This window comes from Pipistrellus kuhlii, unplaced genomic scaffold (genome assembly GCF_014108245.1).
Source record: "Pipistrellus kuhlii isolate mPipKuh1 unplaced genomic scaffold, mPipKuh1.p scaffold_m20_p_21, whole genome shotgun sequence".
In the NCBI taxonomy this organism is placed as follows: Eukaryota; Metazoa; Chordata; class Mammalia; order Chiroptera; family Vespertilionidae; genus Pipistrellus; species Pipistrellus kuhlii.
The window spans coordinates 1,490,103-1,510,036 of NW_023425520.1; the positions used below are offsets into that span (position 1 = coordinate 1,490,103).

A 19,934-nucleotide genomic window follows, 5' to 3' on the forward strand; every position below is an offset into this window, starting at 1 on the left:
TGCTGTATCCAGTGGTGCACACTAGCTGTCGATCATCTTTGTGTTTCCCAAGTTAAATTACATTCCTGTATTCAGCTTTATTAGGCCTTGACATAGTTTAAAACTCGAGAGCTAACTTTTTGGTGTGAGTTCCTTCCAGAACACAACCACTGCATCTATGCTATGTTACTCAGAGGTAGATGTCAGGAAGTGGTTCACACCTGGAGCAGATTAGGGCCTGTTCTGGAAGAGAAGACCAAAGTGTAGCTTAGCTATTCTCCCCTGACTCCTCCCTGGTGCCTGAGTTCGACTCTCAAGAACATGGGGAGCCAATGGAAGGTGTGCAGACCAAGACTCAGCTTTGGAAGCTTCCTCAGGCTGCTGACTTGGGGAGGGTGGATGGGGGTCCTGGGTCTAAGCAGGAGACAAGGGAGGCCAAGCAAAGAGAAGTGGCACAGCCCCAATCCCAAGACTGCTAGGTGCAGAAACCCACCTGTGCTGTGTTGTTGAGAATAGAGTTTGGCCAGTGGCTGATAAAGTTAGCATCTGGATCCCATCGTTCCATCCTAGTGTCCATTGTTTCACAGGCCCTTCCTGACAAGAAGGGTGCCCTGCACTACCCTGAGGACAGTAGCTGCCCCGTGTGCAGGCCTTCACCTGTCAGCAGATGCTCCTCAGCTTGTGTGGGTCTGGTAGACAGCTCATGCTCAGCATGTCCAAAGTACCTCCACTTCTAACCTCCTTTTCCCAGAACGGCTCCTTCCTTATCTCAGAAAACCAATTTCTTCTGTCCAGTTTCTCAGGAAAAAAACAACAAAACAGAGCAACCTTCTCTTGCCTCCTGGGCAGCTATTGGCATGTTGTGATGTTCTTATCCTCTAAAGCAGCTGTTGCCAAACTTGTGAACCTCATGGGCCACTAATTGGCAACCACTGCTCTAAAGTACAGTCCAGCATTTGATCATCTCCCTACCACTCTGTCCCCTTCCTGTCCTGGGCCACAAGATACAGAAGCCCCCAGTCTATCCCCAAATCAGCCAGATGATCCTTTAGAACAAATTATATCTCCCTGTGCTTCCCCTGAGATCGGTCCACACTCAGCACCCTCTTTCCCCCAGCTTCTGATGCAAACTTCCTTCTCTGGGCTCTGGAAAAACACCCCAAGTCTGCTTTTTAGCTCATTAGCTCTGTCACATCTCCCAAGCACATATTAAGCTTTGCTTTCCTGGTGTGTGAAACAGGAGTATTACTCTAGTAATCTTGCTGGTATGTTAGTAACAGAGTAGTAGAAATAGTCCAGATAGTATTAATGATAATGCCTCAGAGTTATGGCTCTATGGCTTAATGTCTGTTTCCTTTTTTTTTTTTTTTTTTTTTTAACTGGCCTGTGTACTCGACCTATGCCACTTACTTTCTGTTGGTCTCCCGTTAGTCCTGTTTTAAAATTCTGGTTTCTGCCACACCATAATTCACCCTTTGGAGTTGTTTTAAAACAGGTTTTCCTCCTGAGGTTCTCAGACCAATTGGATGGTGGGATTTTACTAAAATAAAGAAGCTTTTGGTAGAGGCAGTTGAAATTTGCATCTGACCCAAATCCCTATGTCAGCATTCTGCCCTGTACTTAGTGGCCCCATCATCCTGGGTTCAGTCTGTGCTGTGCCTTTGTAGCCTCTAGTGTGGCTGAGATCTGCCCAGGAAAAACTGCTGGCCTAGGGCCGGACTCACCAGCGTAAGGTTGTGTCTGGAGTGTGAGGAGAAGAGGTTGAGGCCACCTAGCTTCTAGCTCTTCCCTATGTATTTAGCAAGCAGCCTATGCTTCAGGCAGCAGCCAGCACAGAATCCCACCAAGAGGGGGTGTTCTTTGTGGACCCCGCATTTCCTGAATGAATGGGCCTGTGGTGAAACTTCTGTGGCCCTTGCTGCCCCTTTATTTTCCTGTCCTCGCTCTCCAGGAATTCTAAAGCTGATTAGAATTTGCCAGCTGGGACAATCCAGCCTCTTCACCTCCTCTTTAGAAAGTACCTCCTCGCTGCTTTTCTGCAGAAATCTGCAGTCATGCTTCATTCCACAGGAGGGTTTCTTCCTGAAACTTTGTCACCATCCCTGGGTCTGTGCCTGCAGGGCTGTGCCTGCCAGCCCTGACATGCTGGGGTACTGTTCTTTCCCCTTGAGAGGAGCATCAGCTACTTACCAGCACCTTCCCTGCCCTGCCCAGGAGTGTGGCCAGGGGCCAGGAATTGGCCATAGCATTCCCCATCGGCCCTACGGCAACTTCCTGGCTGTGTAGGAGTCATCATCCCCCACTTGCAGTCCCTGCTCCCTCCAGCTGTGGTTGTCCTTCCTGTGGTGGGGGAGGGTTTCAGCACGTCCCTGCAGACTGTGTCAGAGGCACAGTCCAGGCCCTTGATTCTGGGCCTGGGCTGGCAGCATTTCAGCCCCTGGACTGCAGAATGAGTTGCCCTGATTCAGCATAAGCGTATGGATTCCTGGGCCCTACCGGGGCTCCAGGGAGTGGCCCTGTGGGTGTGAGGCTGTGCTCTGGCACCTCATGATCTATTTGTTTTATCCCAGTGATGATGAAGTGAGGCCACTTGGCACCACCACACCAGTCTGGTCACCTGGCACACAGCAATCTTATTGCCCGTCCCCTTATCTGTGGGCAGATTGGAGGAACAATTTCACACAGGTTTAGGGCTTCCTATGAGCTTCATAGATAAGATCTCAGGACTTATGCTGTGGGGAGCCCCTCTGGGCTGGAGCAGAGGTGGAATGGGGAAGCACGGGTGCTCTGAGTGCAGGATTAGGGGACACAGCGTTATTCAGTAGGAATATGTTCTCCTTATTTACCTGGGATACCCCTCATCCCAGTAGGTACCAGGCCATAATGGGAACTTCTCCCTCACGGGCAGAATTTCCTTGGACTCCAGTGAGGTCCCTCCTTGCCTAAAATCCTGGTATCCCCTCATCTTCTATCCAGACAGGCTTCTCCCCAGTCCTGGAGGCACACATACCTGCCAGCCAAGGTGGCCTCAGAATTGTTCCTCTTGTTCCAATTTTCAGATGCTTGAGGAACTTCTGTTTCAGGTTGTGCCCAAAGGAAAAATGATTCACCCTTCTTCCCACACTGACAGATACTCAGGACAGTGACTTTTGGAGAGACAGGATGGACAGACTGTGAGCAGGCTGATGAGGTTTGTGGTCAGGGCGTGTTGGAAAAAGAAACCTAGCACTTTAAGAGGCAAATGGGAACATTCCTCACTTCCCTGTGGAATAGTGAAGAGATTACAGGGAGGTGGATGAGGGAATGGAGAGATCTGTGCAAGAGCAGAGGGATGGGGGTTGTATAGGGGTGGCTGAAGCTGAGCAGTTGCTACAGGATTGACTGAAGGAGCCGGCTCGGGTGACAAGGAGGGGTTGGGGGCAGATGGAGGCCGAGCCATAACCAGTAGCCCTTCATCTATTATAGATGGAGTGGGGAGCACCCTGGGGGTGACATGACCATGGGGAGACCTGCTCTGTTCAACCCTTTGGACTGACTGTAAAAGCAGATGCAGTGCCATGGTGGTCTAATACATATGCAGAGGGAGGAGCAAGAAGCAGCTGTCCTTTCCTTCCTTTCAGTCTAAGTCCACAGTAGAACCCATTGGGGCAGGCCTCCTTTAAGGATGCTGTAACTGAGTCAGCTCTGGAAGGTGTCCCATATATAATGATTTGGCCCTTTTATTGCTTTGTGCTGTCCCCAGTCTCCCAGAAGGTGGTTTCGGGACTGGGTCTACCCAGCCCTGTCCAGAACAGGCCTCCTGATGAGGAAACTGAGGTGCTGGGAGGTCTTGCATGTAGGCATACCACAGATGTGAATTGGGGCTCTGAGGGGTTCACAGGTGTACTCCTCCTCCTGGCCAGGTATTGGTGGACATGGCTCCTGACTGTACTGAAGAGAACAGGCACTTTGGGATTCTGCTTTATCCTAGCAGCTCAATTCCTTTCTGGTCCCTGGTGAACTTTCACTGACTTGTTTCTAATGTCCTTCCCTGTTTGGAACATCGAAATTGGGCTCAGAGTGGCCCCTTTAATAGCGGGTGTCCTGGTCTTAGCTATGGAATGCCTGCAGCCTCCCTGCAGACATCCCTGCTTGTCCTCCCTTCTGTCTATGTGAGGGTTAACAGCACTTCAGCTTGTTGTCTGGAACCGGTTCAGACTAGTTTTCTAGAAAGTGCTTTGTCTCTCAGACTGAATCCTGGGAAGGGTCATGTGGAGCCCAGTGATGTCATGGGATCAGAAACTGACTCAGCTGTTTTAGTCTTTATATGAAGATATGTGTGTGTTTCAGGTACAGAGCGCTGGCATGGTGACGGGCCAGAATTCACTCTAAAGTTTACTTCATCAGCAGACATAGGATTAAAAGTTATCCCCATTCTTTATCCCCCTGAGGTAAGGGCCACTCTCACTGAAGGAGAGAAGTGTCAAGGGTCAGCCTGATTTTTTGAATTTCAGGCCTGGACCTGGTAATACCTTGCTCTTAGCACAGCATAGTTCCTTTCCAGGAATCCAGACACCTAGGAAGTTCAGTTTTCTTCTATTTGCTTTGAGTCTGAAGCACCAAAAATTCTCCTTCTTTATGATAAACAGCCTCCTCCTATTGTTTCTGTCTAGGTCCCTGAGGTCGCAGCTCCCTAGATGCCCCACCACTCCTGTCCCAGCCTTCCCCAGGGCAGTGGAGAAATGTCCCGGGACCACTTTGTGGGCCCTGCGTTTGTGTACCTACTTCTGTCACTGTCACATGGCCAGAAAAATATTACAAGCTGTCACTGAAAAGTTACCAAGAAGGTAGCAACTTCATTGTGCCAAGTTTAAATGTCTCATTTTCTCCTTCCCCAAAGTTCAGAATGACCGAAGAAGCATGCCGGACACGGAGTCAGAAACGAGCGCTTGAACAGGATCCAGCGGAGGAGGATGTGGAGAACAAGAAAATAAAAATGGAGAGAGGATTGTTGGCTTCAGATTTAAACACTGATGGAGACATGAGGGTGACACCCGAGCCAGGAGGCCCAGCCCCAGGATTGCTGAGCGGGGCTGAGTCGACAGCCATGGGCAGAGGCGAAGAGCAGACAGGTGATGGGCCTGTGGACATGCGTACCTCGCAGAGGTGAGTAGGAGGGGAGGGGATGGGAATCAGATCAGGCCCAGATGTTAGAATGTGGGCTCAAGACTCTACCAGTCCCTCAGCCTGCAGAAAGCAGGTTTTGGTGGGTTATCATGTAGATGGCCGTGGAACCCAGCCCTGGCGTCGATGTGCCTTCAGATGGAGAGACCTGGACATCAGGTCTCATAGGAGGAGGAGGAGGAGGAGTATCCCCTGTCTGTTCTCCTGCTATTTGTTTAACTTGGTACCTTTGGTTTGTTGGAAATCTTAAGTTTTTCATTTGGTCATGCCTTCCTGCTTTTCAGATCTGAGGCTTAGGAAGCCGGGGATGCTTTGCTCAGCCTAGATCATTTGGTTGCTGGCAGAATCAGGAGCCCAGCCCAGGGTACCTCTCGTACATGCCAGTGCTTCTCTTGGAGGAGGAACCACTCCGAGGAGAGGTCTTCTGGGGTGTGCTCTCTTGGTTTCTCCTTAGTCAATATTGATTATTTTAAGAGTAACTTACCTGATCTTCCACTTTTGTAAGGCTCTTAAGGAAAAAGCTTTGAAGAAATACGACTCAATGTACCACCCTACTTCCCCTCAGAAACCTTTTCTTCCTGTAAAGAGAAATTGAGGCCTAGCTCTGCTCCTGCTGTCACCCCCTCCCCAGAGAGCTCTAATGAGAGTAGTTCTCTCCAGAATGTTCACACCCAGATGTCTCATGATGTTTCACCTTGGACATGTGGATGTGGCCATGGCGTCCCAGCCAGCCCTGCAGTCCCTCTGTTGTCTATCCCTTGTCTCCCTCGCTACTTCCCTTGAAAATTTCCCTTCACATCTCTGCTCAAGTAGCAGTGGAGGGTAGGGAAGTAGGGAGCTGGGGAAGCTTGGGGCTCTTTGCCTTCTAGTGATTGTCAACTTATCCTCCAGAGGGGCCTCAGCCTATGGTCTTGGTGTTAAATCCATTTTGGGCCCTAATCAGTTTGGCTCAGTGGATAGAGGGTCAGCCTGCAGACTGAAGGATCCGGTCCCAAATTCGATTCTGGTCAAGGGCAAGAGGCAGCTGGTTGATGTTTCTGTCTCATCAATGTTTCTAACTCTCAATCCCTCTCCCTTCTTCTCAGTAAATAATCAATAAAATATATTTAAAAAAATAAATTTTAAAAATCCATTTTGGAACCCAGACTATTGGCATCCTAAGGAGATCATCTGGCCTGGCACTTCTCATTGAAAATTCTTATCTCCTTGAGATAGATAAGTGGGAAAATCCAATATCCTCCTATTGGGGAAGTATCATAAGCTGGAGGGATAGTGTGTGCTTTGTGTTTTTGCTACCCAAAAAGGCCTTTTCTATCTGGTTCTGCTTTCTGCAGCTTCTATTCTAAAGCCGGTGCCTCTCTTAAAGTTCCAGAAATAAAATTGTAATTCCTTTTCCTGTCTCTGACTTGGTTCTCAGCAATGTCTCAGATTGTGCGGATAAGGAGGAGCTTGTTGTTTGTGGAGATCTGTTGGGTCCCTTGCATTTCTGAGTGCCTGGTGTACATTTTTTCCTGTAATCACTATGCTCCCCTACAGGGCAGGCCTGTGAATTGTGAGGGAGAGGTTAAGTTTGAATGAACTGGAACTCAAACTCAGGTCTTTCTGTTCCAAAGCCTGGGCTGCAGTTAGTCTTTGGGCCTCTTGGTCCCAGATTTTTCCCACTGCCCATTGGCTTTGAACCCAAGGGAACTTAGAGGGAATGATATTTTCTGAAGTTGATGGGTATGGTGTCTTCATAACACACCAAGGATGCAAAGGAGTAGGGCACAGAGGTTAACGCAGGCACACAGGGCAGGGTTCTTCAGGACTAGAGACGCCCCAGGGCATGGTGAACCTGTGTGAGTGGGGAAAGAGCCTGGCTTTGGAGGCCAGCAGGAAGAGTGAGGGTCAAATCACACTCCCTGACTGATCTTGAGAGGTAATCTTCCCCTGTGCTTCTTTATTTGTAAAATGGTCAATAATCTCTGCCTTGCAGGTTAATGGGTGACAAATATGTACCCAGAATCAGCCCTGGTATATGGCATGTGGTAAGGGAAAAAGTGTGAGCAACAACTGCCCTCAGTCTTAAGCTTCACTGAAAACAAGACGTCACATGTGGAGCAGTATCTCCCTGAGTTCCCACACAGAATGTTTTATCTAATTCTTAGAGGAATACAGTTGGGGGTTTTGACAGAATCATAAGATCAAGTTCAGCCCAGAGCCATTGTAAAACTAATTCATTCTGGAGTGAGTGGCCACAGTTTTTGTGTTGGATGCAGGCAGTCTTTGGATCCTCGTTGAGGTTGAGGGTACCTGGCTTTGGACATCCCCTTGGGAACATACGCACATACACCCACACACACTTGACCCCTAAACAGTGGGGGGGCTAGGGACATCAGTCCCTTGTGCAACCCAAAAATTCATGTATAACTTTTGACTCCCTCAACACTTAGTTGTCCCTTCTTGGTATCCAGTGGGTATTGGTTCTAGGATCCAGAATCCGAGGAAGTGCAAACTAACAAATGTAAATCCAATTAATAATTGCATTAAGTGAGAATGGTCTAAATACCTGAATCAAAAGGCACAAATTGTCAAAGTAGAACAAAAAGCTTAATTATATGTTGTCTATAAGAAACACTTAGATCCTTAGATAAAAGATGGGGAAATATATACCATTAGTAAACATAAGAAAGCTAGAGTGACCATATTTTATTAGATAAATAGACTTTAAGACAAGAGGGACATTTTATAACAATACACCTGGAAGATATAATTTACACTAATAAAAGAGAAACATGCAAAATGACCATGTAGTGACATCCACCAACCATGCCCATCAGCCAATCAGGAGCGAGTATGCAAATAAGTCCAACCAAGATGGTGGTGGCCATGGAGCTGGAGCCAGAAGGAGGCTTGGGTTGCCCCCAGCAATGGAGGAAGACAAGCTTCCAGCCAGCCCTGGCTTTCGCTCAAGGCTACAAAGTTTCAATTATAGAAGATAAATAAATCCCAGATACCTGCTTCAAGCTGGCCCTGGCCTCAACTCAAGGAGGCACTGAAAAGAAAAAACAAAGGGGCTGAGAGCCTGGATTGTCGGGGTGAGGGGGGTGGTGTGTGCGGCATGACCAGCCTGAAAATAGCTCTCAGCTCCTCACCCAGGCTGGCCACACTCCCATGGGGTGAGGGTCCTCGTTGGGGGGCTTGGTCAGCCTGCAAACAGCCAGCAGCCCCTCATCCAGACTGGCCAGGCATCCCAGTGGGGGCCCCCCACCCTAAAGGGGGTTTGGCCAGCCTGAAAACAGTCCTCAGTCCCACGAGGGACAGTTCGAGGTGAGCAAGCCGGTAGGGAAGGCAATTGCGGGTGAGCACACTGGCATGGGGGCATTTGGGGGTGGTCAGGCTGGTGGGGGGAGGGCATTTGGGGCCGAGCAGTTGGCAGTGGAGGGAAATTGGGGGCGAGTAGGCCAGTAGGTAGAGTGGTTAGGGCAATCAGTCAGGCAGGCAGGTGAGCAGTTAGGAGCCAGTAGTCCCGGATTGCTAGAGGGATGTCCGACTGCTGGTTTAGGCCCGATCCCTGTAAACCAGCAATAGGACATCCTTCGAGGGGTCCCAGATTGGAGAGGGTGCAGGCTGGACTGAGGGACACCACACACACACCCCTGCACAAATTTCATGCACTGACTAGGCCTGTAGTAATAGTCATAAATGTATATGCACATAACAACAGAACCCCCAAAATACCTGAGGCATAAGTTGGTAGTATTGTTAGTAAAAAATAGACAGTTAATCAATTATAAAGATTTCAATACTCCACTCTCAATTGGTAGAATAACTAAACAAAATCAGCATGCTCTAAAAGACTTGAGCACTGTTGGCCCATTTGGCTAAAGGGCATCTATAGAACACTCCATTTAGTGACTGGAGAATACCTCTTCTCACAAGCACATGGAACATTCTCCAGGGTAAACCATGTGCTAGACCAGGGGTCTGCAACCTTTAAGACATAAAGAGCCACTTGGACCCGTTTCCAAAGGGAAAAAAAACCTGGGAGCCGCAAAACCATTGCGACATTTAAAACAAATATAACCCTGCATATATTGTTTCTTACCTTAATGCTATATACCGGATAATGCAGTTAGCTGTCAATCTGAAGAAAAAAAAGGACTTTTTCACCTAACAATGTAAAATATATTTTTACAAATTAATAGCTAATTAAAATATTTAATTTACCTGGTTAATGGGATTTTTGCTCCTGAACCTCAGTGCACAGTGTCAGCACATCAGGGCTGTAAGACGTTACCTTCATTTTCACACAGGCTTGCAAGTTGTCTGAGCCGCGGTAAAGCTTCAAGAGAGCCGCATGCGGCTCTGGAGCCGTAGGTTGCCGACACCTGTGCTAGACCATAAAATAAGTCTCAAGGATGGCTATAATAAAAAAAAAAAAGACAGATAAGCCCTAACTGGGTGGCTCATTTGGTTGGAGTATCGTCCCATACACCAGAAAGTTGTGGGTTCTATTCTTAGGGCACATATCTGGGATGCAGGATCTATTCCCATTGGGGCACATATGGGAGGCAACAGATTGATTACCCCCCCCCCCACACACACACACACAAAGGATAGATAATAGCAAATGTTGGTGAGGATGTAGAGTAAAAAACCCTGAAATATGGTGGGAATGTAAAATGGCATAAATAATTTGATAATTCCTTACAAAATTAGACATGAACTTAACACATGATTCAGCAATCTGCACAAGGACTATACCCAGGAGAAATGAAAACATATGTCCACACAAAAGCAGGTATTTGAATGTCCAAAGCAGCATGATTTGTAATATCTAAAACATGTTAACGTCCACATATACTTGGGTGAACAAGATCTGCTAAATTTGCGTAGTAGATGAGTATTCAGAAATGAAAAGCTCAAATTTTTAATACATGTTACAACATGGATGAATGTCAGACTTGTCATGCCAAGGGGAGACTCCCGACCTAGGCTCTCTACATATCGTAGAATTGAATCTACGGGAGTGTCCAAAAAAAAGCAAACAGTGTAGAGAGGAGAGAAATTAGTGGCTCCATGGGGTATGGCACAGGTGGGTGGTAGCAATGATTAACAGCTCATGGTCACAAGGGAACTTTTTGGGGTGATGGAAGTGTTCAAAAATTGGGTTGTGGTGATGGTTGCACAACTCTAAATTTATTATAAATAATTATATTGTACTCTTACAATAGATGACTTTTGTGGTTCATAAATTATACCTTAATATGGATGTTTTAAAAATATATAAATGAGGTTAAAATTAGTTTGTTGTTTATTCTGGCATCCATAAGTGTGCTCTCAGAAAAACAAAAATCACAAAGGTGGAAGTTGTGAATCTGTTGGTCTTGTGAGACCAACCCAAAGGTTGAGCATAGACTGCCCTCCTCCCCCTTGAGTCAGGACTGTTAGATAAGGCTGAAGCTGGGATAGGCAGTGAAAGCTGCATTGGGTTCTTTGTTTTGTTTTTGTGATAAGTAGAGTCTATTCCTTATAGAGGAGAATCTATCTGTCACAAATTGTTGATCTTTAGAAATAATCTGGGGTACAGATAAGTGAGAATAACTCCGTCACCTCCCCTTTCCCTTGGGTCAAGGAGCATTCAAACATCAGTTTCTTTCTCTCTCTCTCTCTCTCTCTCTCTCTCTCTCTCTCTCTCTCTCTCTCTCCCCCCCCTTCCTTTCTGAAATCAATAAAAATGTATTAAAAACAACAATAACTACAAAAACAAAAAACATAAACCTCTCCTTTAGATATTCTGTACTTGAAACGTGACCTGAGCCTATGTGGGGTTGGGGTTCCTTGAAACAATCACCTCCACATTTCACTGAAAATATATTTCTGTGTGAGCCTTTTTCTTTTCTTTATATATATATACTAGTGAACTGGTGCATGGATTCATGCACATTGAAAGGAAATTTATTAGAAGGTTGTCAGTGTGGTGTGACTGGGCCAGAGGGGCCAGACATGCCCTGGAACCAACCTCCCACAGTTCCTCTCCGGCTGGCCTCATCTGGTGTGGTGCCACGGCTCAAAGGGTATCTGCAAAGGGACCAGGGGTCCCTCCAGCAGGTGGGGTCCCTCGGCTTAGCCTGCGAGGATTGGGCTGAAACTGGCTCTCTGACATCCCCCAAGGGGTCCTGAAGTGCAAGAAGGCATTCTGCAAAGTTGCTGCATCTGCCCCTGTGCACATCATACCTACCAGCCAGTCAGATGGTTGCTTAGCCTTTTATATATATAGATATATATGTATGTATGTTTTACTGATTTCCGAGAGAGAGAGAGATCAATGATGAGAGAAAATCATTAATCAGGTTTTTGCTGCATGCCCCCTACTTGGGATCGAACCCTGGACCCATTAGTCCACAGGCAGATGCTCTATCCACTGAGCCAAACCAGCCAGGGTATGTGTGCCTTTTTCTGAGGCACCAACTCTGTGACGGCCTTGTCCTGGGGACAGAAATGATCTCATTATGCTACTTTCTGGGGTACCATATTATGAAAACATGAAGAGGTCTTATGGACTGTTTGAGGGTGTGGCTCATTGGGGAGGGGGGGGGGATCAAAGTCTCTGGATGCCTAGCAGACCACCTCTACTTCCCTCATTTTACCTGGAAGGAAACACAGACAGGACAGGGGCAGACCAAGAATCCCGTTTCTTCTCAGTAGCCTGTTACATGGACCTCAGATGTGTCATAGGTGTCCTGGTGACTGCCTATACTGGCTTCTGTTGGGGTGTGTGGCCTTAAGGCAGCCTTGCATCTCCCTCTTCTCTCCCCTTCCCCCACTGAATCTCTAGCCCAGGGATGGGACTTCACTTGGACCAAGGGCTTGCTCCTTATGTAGTAGGAGGGGCTATTATACTCACCAAGAACCTACTGGGAGATGGCAGTAGAATCCAGAGCCCTTAGAGATGTTACTGCCTTTTAGTTTTTCTGGCTTTCTACCTCCCTGGTCAGAAATTACAATAGACTGTAGCATGTACAAAAGTACTGTCTATTTTCTGGGCCTGCAAGCAAGGCACTTTTGAAGCTGGTATCCTTGATAACAGAACACTGTCTCATCTTTCTTTTGAGAATTTGGCATTCACCGAAGGGAGAAGTGGGGAGTGACACCTCTGTGTAGAGACCAGTCACCTCATTTTTGCCCAGCAATCTCATTTGGAATTAAGACAGGGCTTTATGGTCCACAGTGGTGATATGTAAGCAGGCACATCATCCACATACACGTTAATACCCAGGTCTTCTTCCAACGCAAAAATGAATCTGAAAGCAACATGGTACCACTTGTCTGTAACGTGAGGGTGTGTGATAGCCTGTTCTGTGTAGAAATGGGGTCTGAAGGAAAAGGTTTTCATCACCTGAGATGACTCCATCATGGGTCATAGATAGTGTTTGTTGTTTGGGTGACATTCTTTATAAGTGGCCACTTGAGAGGGGAAGAAGAATAAGGTAACACCGGGGCTGCCTGCCCTGGCAGGTGGTAACATTTGCACACCATGTGAGCCTCTCCTGGTATCGTTTGCATATGCATCCACCTATGTAGTCCACAGCCTTGGCAGGGTACAGAACTTTGTCCTCACCCTATGAAATTCCCTCAAGCCCTCCATGCATTTCCTGGCCTCCCTGAATGGGTGTACTCTCCCACGCTAGACATAACCTCTCTTCTTAGACTTCCTACGAATGGAGTCATGCAGTATGTGTTTGGTGGAATCTGGCTTCTCTCTTTGTGCTTTGAGATTCATTCATGGTGTGTGTGTATCAGCATTTTGCTGAGCGACTCCTGTGTAGATGTGCAGTTATCCACTCACCTGTCCATAGACTGCCAGGGCTGGGTGAGCACAGTTGCCATAATCATTCCTGGAGAAGTCTTCACATGGACATTGATCTTCATTTCTCTTGGTGTGTGTTGTTTTAAAGAAACTACCGTTTCCCCCAAAATGTCAAGGCCATTTTACTTTGAAAGGTGTGGGGGACTGTCACATCATTTTCACTTGGTGTCTTTGGTTTTTGTGTGTGTTTTTTTAATTAACTTTATTTATTTATTTATTTAAACGTCAATTGGCTGCCTCTCGCATGCACCCTGACCAGGAATTGAACCTGCCATCTTTTGGTATACAGAATGATGGTGGCTTCAATCTTTTTTTTTTTTTTTTTTTTTTTAATTCTTACCCGAGGATATTTTTTAATTGACTTTTGGGGGGTGGGGGAGGGGAGAGAAGGGGAAAGAGAGAGAGACACATCAGTTGGTTGACTCCAGCATGCAACCAAATCTGCAACTGAGGTATGTGCCCTTGACCGGAAATCAAACCTGAGGCAGTCCAAGGGTTGACACTCTAATCACTGAGTAAAACAGGCCACAGAAGTCTTTACAATTTTAGCCAATGGGTTTCCAGAGAGGTATGGGTCCAGGTCCTGGCCTGCTTGTATGACCATCAGTCTTTTGCCCTTGGTAACAGAAGGATGATTGTGGCTGCCTGTCTGGTGATGGGTAGAGTGCTCACTGGCCATGTACAAACCTGAGCCCTACCCACTGCGTTCTCAGGACCATGTGGCACTGCAGCTGTGCTTGGCCTGCTGGCCAGCTGTCTACTGGAATGTGTATCCTTGAGTGAATTGGGCGAATGTGACACAGCTGTGGGCATGCTAACTTGGGAAAGAGTCCAGGGTGGGATTGGTCCTCACCCTGGTTCATCTGCAGTCTTCCTCACAGGGTTTGACCTCCCTCTCTTGTGTGAGAGCTTGGAAGTCCTGCATCCAGAAACCTGTTCCTTCCTTCTGACCATCACTTCTCTGAGTTGGGGCTCCAGCACTCTGGGAGACCCTTTGGAGCTCAGCTCCCTCCCCAGCACCTGTTGTGGTTTGGCTGCTCCCTTTCACTGCTGATTTTTTCTCTGCTTCTGGGCAGCTTCCAGGAGAGCCCGAGCAGCCTCAGAGAACTACTCCATCAGATCCAACTGGAAATCTTAGCCTGTTTTTGTTTTTTAGTGTGTTCAGAACATGGGAACTGAGAGGTATGTTTCTTTGGAAATCAGGTCCTGATTCCATGCTCTCTTCTCTGCATCACTGCCACCTCCAAACTTTTGTGGCCTCTCTCCACTTTCTCATTATCTGCCTCACCCCTTCCCTTCAGGCTCCTCATCCCAGTTCTCTCTCTGACCATACCTTATTACAGGTTTGAAATAATTGACAATTGAGGGGTTCACCTGTACTTCTAAAAGTTATTAGATTATTTTGGGGTATCAGAGTGATATAGCATCACTCTGGGCATAGTGTGAGCCGGCCTGGTGACAGGTAAGGAGCACCATGGGTTGTCACTTTTCTGTTGCCTTTATGGCACCCTCCTCTGGCCATAGAGGGGATGGTTTCTCACTGGACAGTGTAAGCCATCTGGAGATGTCCTGTGTGGCAGCTCTTGTGCATGGTCATCAAGGTAAGCACTTTTAAGTGCTTATCCTTTAGCAGTCAGGAATGCTTCTCTTCACACATGTGTGAATTAAGAAGATTAGTTTGAAATTCTTTGGTGTAGTTGTGCAGTGCAGTTTCTGATACCTCCTCATAGCAGATATTCCTACTCGTGTTCTGTCACATGTTGACAGGCTCCTCACCCTGTAATAGATGCTGTGGCTGTATTAGCTGGGTCATTTAAATGTTCTACTTGCAGGGATATGTGAGGGAACGTCTCTGACCAGCCAGTCCTCCACTGGGCTGGCTAAAACTGCTCTTACATGCATGGCTTTTTATCTTGCATCCTGTGATGCGGGGGTGGCAAGTGCACTGGCCAGAGCCCTGGGACTGAGGGTTCCCACCGGGTCCTTCACAGCCACCTAATCTGGTAAAGGAACAAAATGAAGGGGAGGACTATGTGTAGAGCAGGTGGGAACAGGAGTTATTCCTGGGACCTTCCAAAGGTGTGTGTGACCCCAGGTGCGACAAGCAGGGGACACACTAGGAGAGGAGCCTTTTCTTGGTGCCCTGAAAGAAAAGGAGTATTGGCCTGTTGGCAAGAGATTGCCAAGATTTTTCCCTTGAGAAGATTAACACATGAATTACAATTTGTGAACCTGAGGGTGTTACCAGCAGGTGGTGGAAAGAGAATGAGGGTGTTTTTTAGCTTGATTCCACTCAGCCCCATGTGGCCAAGGACAGTTTATCCCATCCTCAGAACCCACCATCTGTGAATCGAGGATGGTCTTTTTAATTTTTTTATTTATTATTGATTTCAGAGAAGAAAGGAGACAGAGACAGAAATATTTTTTTAAAATATATTTTATTGATTTTTAACAGAGAGGAAGGGAGAGAGAGACAGAGAGCTAGAAACGTCGATGAGAGAGAAACATCTGCCAGCTGCCTCCTGCACACACCCCACTGGGGATGTGCCCGCAACCAATGTACATGCCCTTGACCGGAATCAAACCTGGGACCCTTCAGTCCGCAGACCGACGCTCTACCACTGAGCCAAACCGGCTTCGGCCAGAGACAGAAATATTAATGATAAGAGATAATCATTGATTAGCTGCCACCTGTTTGCCCCCACTGGGCATTTGCCCTAACTGGCATCCTGATTCATAGGTTGATGCTCAACCACTGAGCCACGCCGGTTGGACAAGGTTTGTCATTCCTGAGCCTTAGAAGCTCCCAGTGTCATTCAGTAAGGTTTTGTTACAGTGCTAACGGGAAGGAGCCATAGGACTCATGGGTGTCTAAGAGTGAGAGAAAGGAGGATAAGTGGATGACAACAGGTATCTGTGGGAGTAAGGTGGGTGACATGGACAGCCAGGTGTCAGCTGTCTTTAAACTTGCTGAGTTCCCTTTGGCTAAGGCAGCCTCAATGCTGGCACCCTGGAGGGGCCCACAAGGGGCAGGATGGGTGAGGAGTGTGTGAGGGGTGGAGAGGCGGGAGATATAAACCAGCCCTTGTTGCCCGGTAAGTGTGACTCAGTGGTTGACCTATGAACCAGGAGATCACAGTTCAATTCGCAGTCAGGGCACAATCCCCAATAAAGGGTATGCAGGAGGCAGCTGATCTTATCTATATTTCTGTCTCTCCCTCTCCCTTCCTCCCTCTAAAATCAATAAAAATGTATCAAGGGGGAAAAAACCCAGCCCTTGCTGCATTTCCTCTTCCTCAGGTCCCAAGCCATAATACTGCTTATTTTTAGAATTTAATCTTAATCTTAAAAATAGTTGTGATATAACCACATTACAAAGCTTCAGGTCTTGGTGGGACTGTGACCTGATAGCTTGCAGTGTTCCTCAAGGCAAAGCCTTGACAGCTCTCAGAAAAAATGTCAACACAATGGTACTCTGAGGGGAATGACCATTTCAGCCATAACTCGTTTTCTTCCTTCAGGATCACTTGGCAATGCCTATGGTCATTGTGGAACAGAGCAGTCTTGGTGGCACTGATTAGGGAGCTAACAGACGAGAAATTGGGGTACGTAGGGTTTCAGGTCCCTGGAGCCTTAGGGTTTGGTCAGAGTTGGGGCCTGAGAAGGCCCAGGGTGGTGGGAGCAGGGTGACTGTCTGGCCTGGAAGGTCAGGCCCTGGAGTGCCCTCTGGAGGGGGAAGAGTTGGTGTTCTGGGCCTGGGTAATGCTGAGGAGCACCTGGACTTGAGAATGGAGGTGGACCTGTTGTGAAAGAGAGAAAATGCCTTTGCCTGGAAAGTAGCAGTCTGTGGAGAGTGGGGCATCAGGTGCAGGGTAGTGTACTGGCATTGGGAGCTTGGGCCAGCCACTGGGCAGCCTTTGCTTGATCTCCCGATTTGCAGGCGCAGTGTCAGAGCGAAGCTGCCCTGGGAAATGCCAAGATCTAGGCATTGAGTAACTGCGGGGCCTGTACAGTCACTGCTTTAAAGGCCACAAGAACAGGGTTACCAAATTTTATTGCCTTATAATTGAATAGATTTTATTGGGAAATTACAGTGTATCTGTGAGGTGAGTACTATTAAATTTTTAGTACCTCTCTCTTTTCAAAATACAACTTTAAGAAAAAGTTTTATGTATCAGGAGGACCTCACTCAGAAGCCTTTGCTCAGACTGGCATCTGCCACAGGGGGTGGGAAACCCTTTGCCACAAGCACTGGCACAACCCCTTTACCATCTCTAGTACCCAAAGAACATTGGTGTTGAAATCTGTTGATGCCCTAGCTGGTTTGGCTTAGTGGATAGAGCGTGGACTGAAGAGTCCTGGGTTTGATTGTAGTCAAGGACACATGCCCGGGTTGCGGGCTCAATCCTCAGTAGCAGGCGTGCAGGAGGCAGCCAATCTGTGACTCTTCATCGCTGATGTTTCTATCTCTCTCTCCCTCTCCCTTCCTCTTTGCAAACAATAAAAATATATTTAAAAAAGAAAGAAAATACCTGTTGACAATATTAATTCATTTAATAAAGATGACAATAAACTCATTATTACATGGCAGCATAAATAACATTTTTTATGAGAAATAATTATTCTGCAAGTTTTAATTACTTTGCTTAGTGAGTAAACAGCTGGATTTTCATTTCTTCTGCAACCAATTTCTTGTGATATGTTGTTAGTGTTAAAGCCTATGCTTCACACAAAGCAGTTGGGGCACTGAGGTGTGTTTGATTAGTCTTTTTGGATAATTGTGTATTTCTTCCTTTAATGCAACACTAAAACACAAAGTGTCCTCTCCCTAACAGTTAGCTGCACTATAGATTTTTAAATATTTTTAGCAAACTTCCTGTTCTTGATTACATTAAAGTTCACCAGTCTTTCTTGCACTTTGAACAAAATAATCTTTTTTTTTTTTTAAGTATATCTTTAATTTTAGGATTGTTTTAGATTACAGAAAGGTTGCAAAGATTGTGCTCACCCTGTCCAAGTCTCCCCATTGTTAATAAGTTACTGTGGAACCGAACTGTTGCTGTTAACTAAAGTCTATGATCTATTCAGATTTCCTCCTTTTTACCTTTTCTGTCCCAGGATCCTTGTTACATTTAGTTTCTTAGGCTCCTCTGGGCTGAGACAGTTCTTACACTCTTCCCTCCCCTTCCCCCCACCCCTCTTTTTAAAAAGTATATTTTTAAAATTGATTTCAGAGAGGAGATAGAAACATCAGTGATGAGAATCACCCACCTCCTGCATGCCTCCTCCCCCCACTGGGGATCTAGACAAAAACAGGGCATGTGTCCTGACTGGAAATCGAACTGTGACTTCCTGATTCATAGGTCAGTGGACACCAGTCGAGCTCAGCCTTTCCTGATTTGATAACGTTGACAGTTTTGAGTACCATTGGTTGGACTAGGGTGATGAGTATGTGGAGGGTGAGGAAGACCACAGAGGTGAGGCACCATTCTCTGTACATTGTGTCTGGGGCACATACCATCAATGTGGCTTTTTAAAAATATATATATATATTTAATTGATTTTTTACAGAGAGGAAGAGAGTTAGAAACATCGATGAGAGAGAATCATCAATCACCTGCCTCTTGCACACCCCCTACTGGGGATGTCCTCACAACCAAGGTATATGCCTTTGACCAGAATCGAACCCGGGACCCTTCAGTCCGCAGGCTGACGCTCTATCCACTGAGTCAAACTGGTTTTGGCCAATGTGACTTTTTTTTTTTTTTTTTTTTTTTTTTTTAATCTTTATTGTTCATATTATTACAGATGTGTCCCGTCCCCCCCCCCCCCGTTGCTCCCCTCCACCAGGTTCCCACCCCACCCTCTACCCTTTCCCCACCCATCGTTGTCCTCGTCCATAGGTGCACAGTTTATGTTCAGTCTCTTCCCACATCCCCATCTCCCTTTTCCCCAAGAATCGTCAGTTCACTCCCCTTCCATACCTCTGATTCTATTATATTCAACAGTTAATATTGTTCATCAGATTTTTTTAAAAAAAATTTTGGTTTTTAGATTCACTTGTTTGATAGTTACGTATTTGTTGTTCATAGTTTTTATCTTTATTTACTTTCTCTTCCAAAAGAATCCCCTTCAGCAATTCATATAATTCTGGTTTGGTGGTGATGAACTCCTTTAGCTTTTTTTTTATTGGTGAAGCTCTTTATCTGGCCTTCGATTTTGAGTGATAGCTTTGCTGGGTAGATTATTTTTAGCTGTAGGTTTTTACTATTCATCACCTTGAATATTTCTTGCCATTCCCGTCTGGCCTGCATGGTTTCTGTTGAGAAATCAGCTGACAATCATATAGGTGCTCCTTTATAGATAACTACCTTCTTTGCTCTTGCTGCTTTTAATATTCTCTCTTTGTCTTTTGCTCTTGGAATTTTAATTATAATTTGTCTTGGTGTGGTCTTCTTTGGATTCCTTTTGTTTGGAGTTCTGTGCGCTTCCTGGACTTGTAAGTCTAATTCTTTCACCAGGTGGGGGAAGTTTTCTGTCACTATTTCTTTCAATATGTTTTCAATATCTTGTTCTCTCTCATCTTCTGGGACCCCCATAATTCTGATGTTGGTTCGCTTGAAGTTGTCCCAGAGTTTTCTTACATTATCTTCAACTTTCTGGATTCTCTTGCCTTCTTGCTTCTGTGGAGGAATGTCTTCTGGCTCTTTATGTTCCAAATCTTTAACTTGATTCTTGCGATCTTCCATTCTGTTTTTAGGACTCTGTATAATATTTTTTATTTCAGACAATGTATTCTTTGTTTCTTGCTGATCCCTTATTATTTCTAGTTGATTCCTTTTCATATCCTCATAGCTCTCGTTTATTTTATCAGCCTTTTCTAGGAGATTCTTGAACAACCTTATAAGTGTGGTTTTGAACTCTATATCCAGTCGCTTTT

At 46.2% G+C, this 19,934-nt stretch overlaps 1 protein-coding gene across 10 annotated transcripts in view; it reads left to right on the forward strand.

Moving 5' to 3' along the window:
- The window catches only part of GATAD2A (GATA zinc finger domain containing 2A), a 111,963-nt gene that overhangs the window by 64,721 nt on the left and 27,308 nt on the right, over positions 1-19,934 (forward strand). For 9 of the 10 annotated variants that reach the window (XM_036450482.2, XM_036450480.2, XM_036450487.2 and 6 more), the window contains one exon: positions 4,859-5,124. In XM_036450482.2, coding sequence (XP_036306375.1) covers positions 4,865-5,124 — 260 coding nt within the window. In that variant the 5' untranslated portion in view covers positions 4,859-4,864. The remainder of the gene's footprint in view (positions 1-4,858; positions 5,125-19,934) is intronic. The other variant, XM_036450485.1, reaches the window with a different exon arrangement.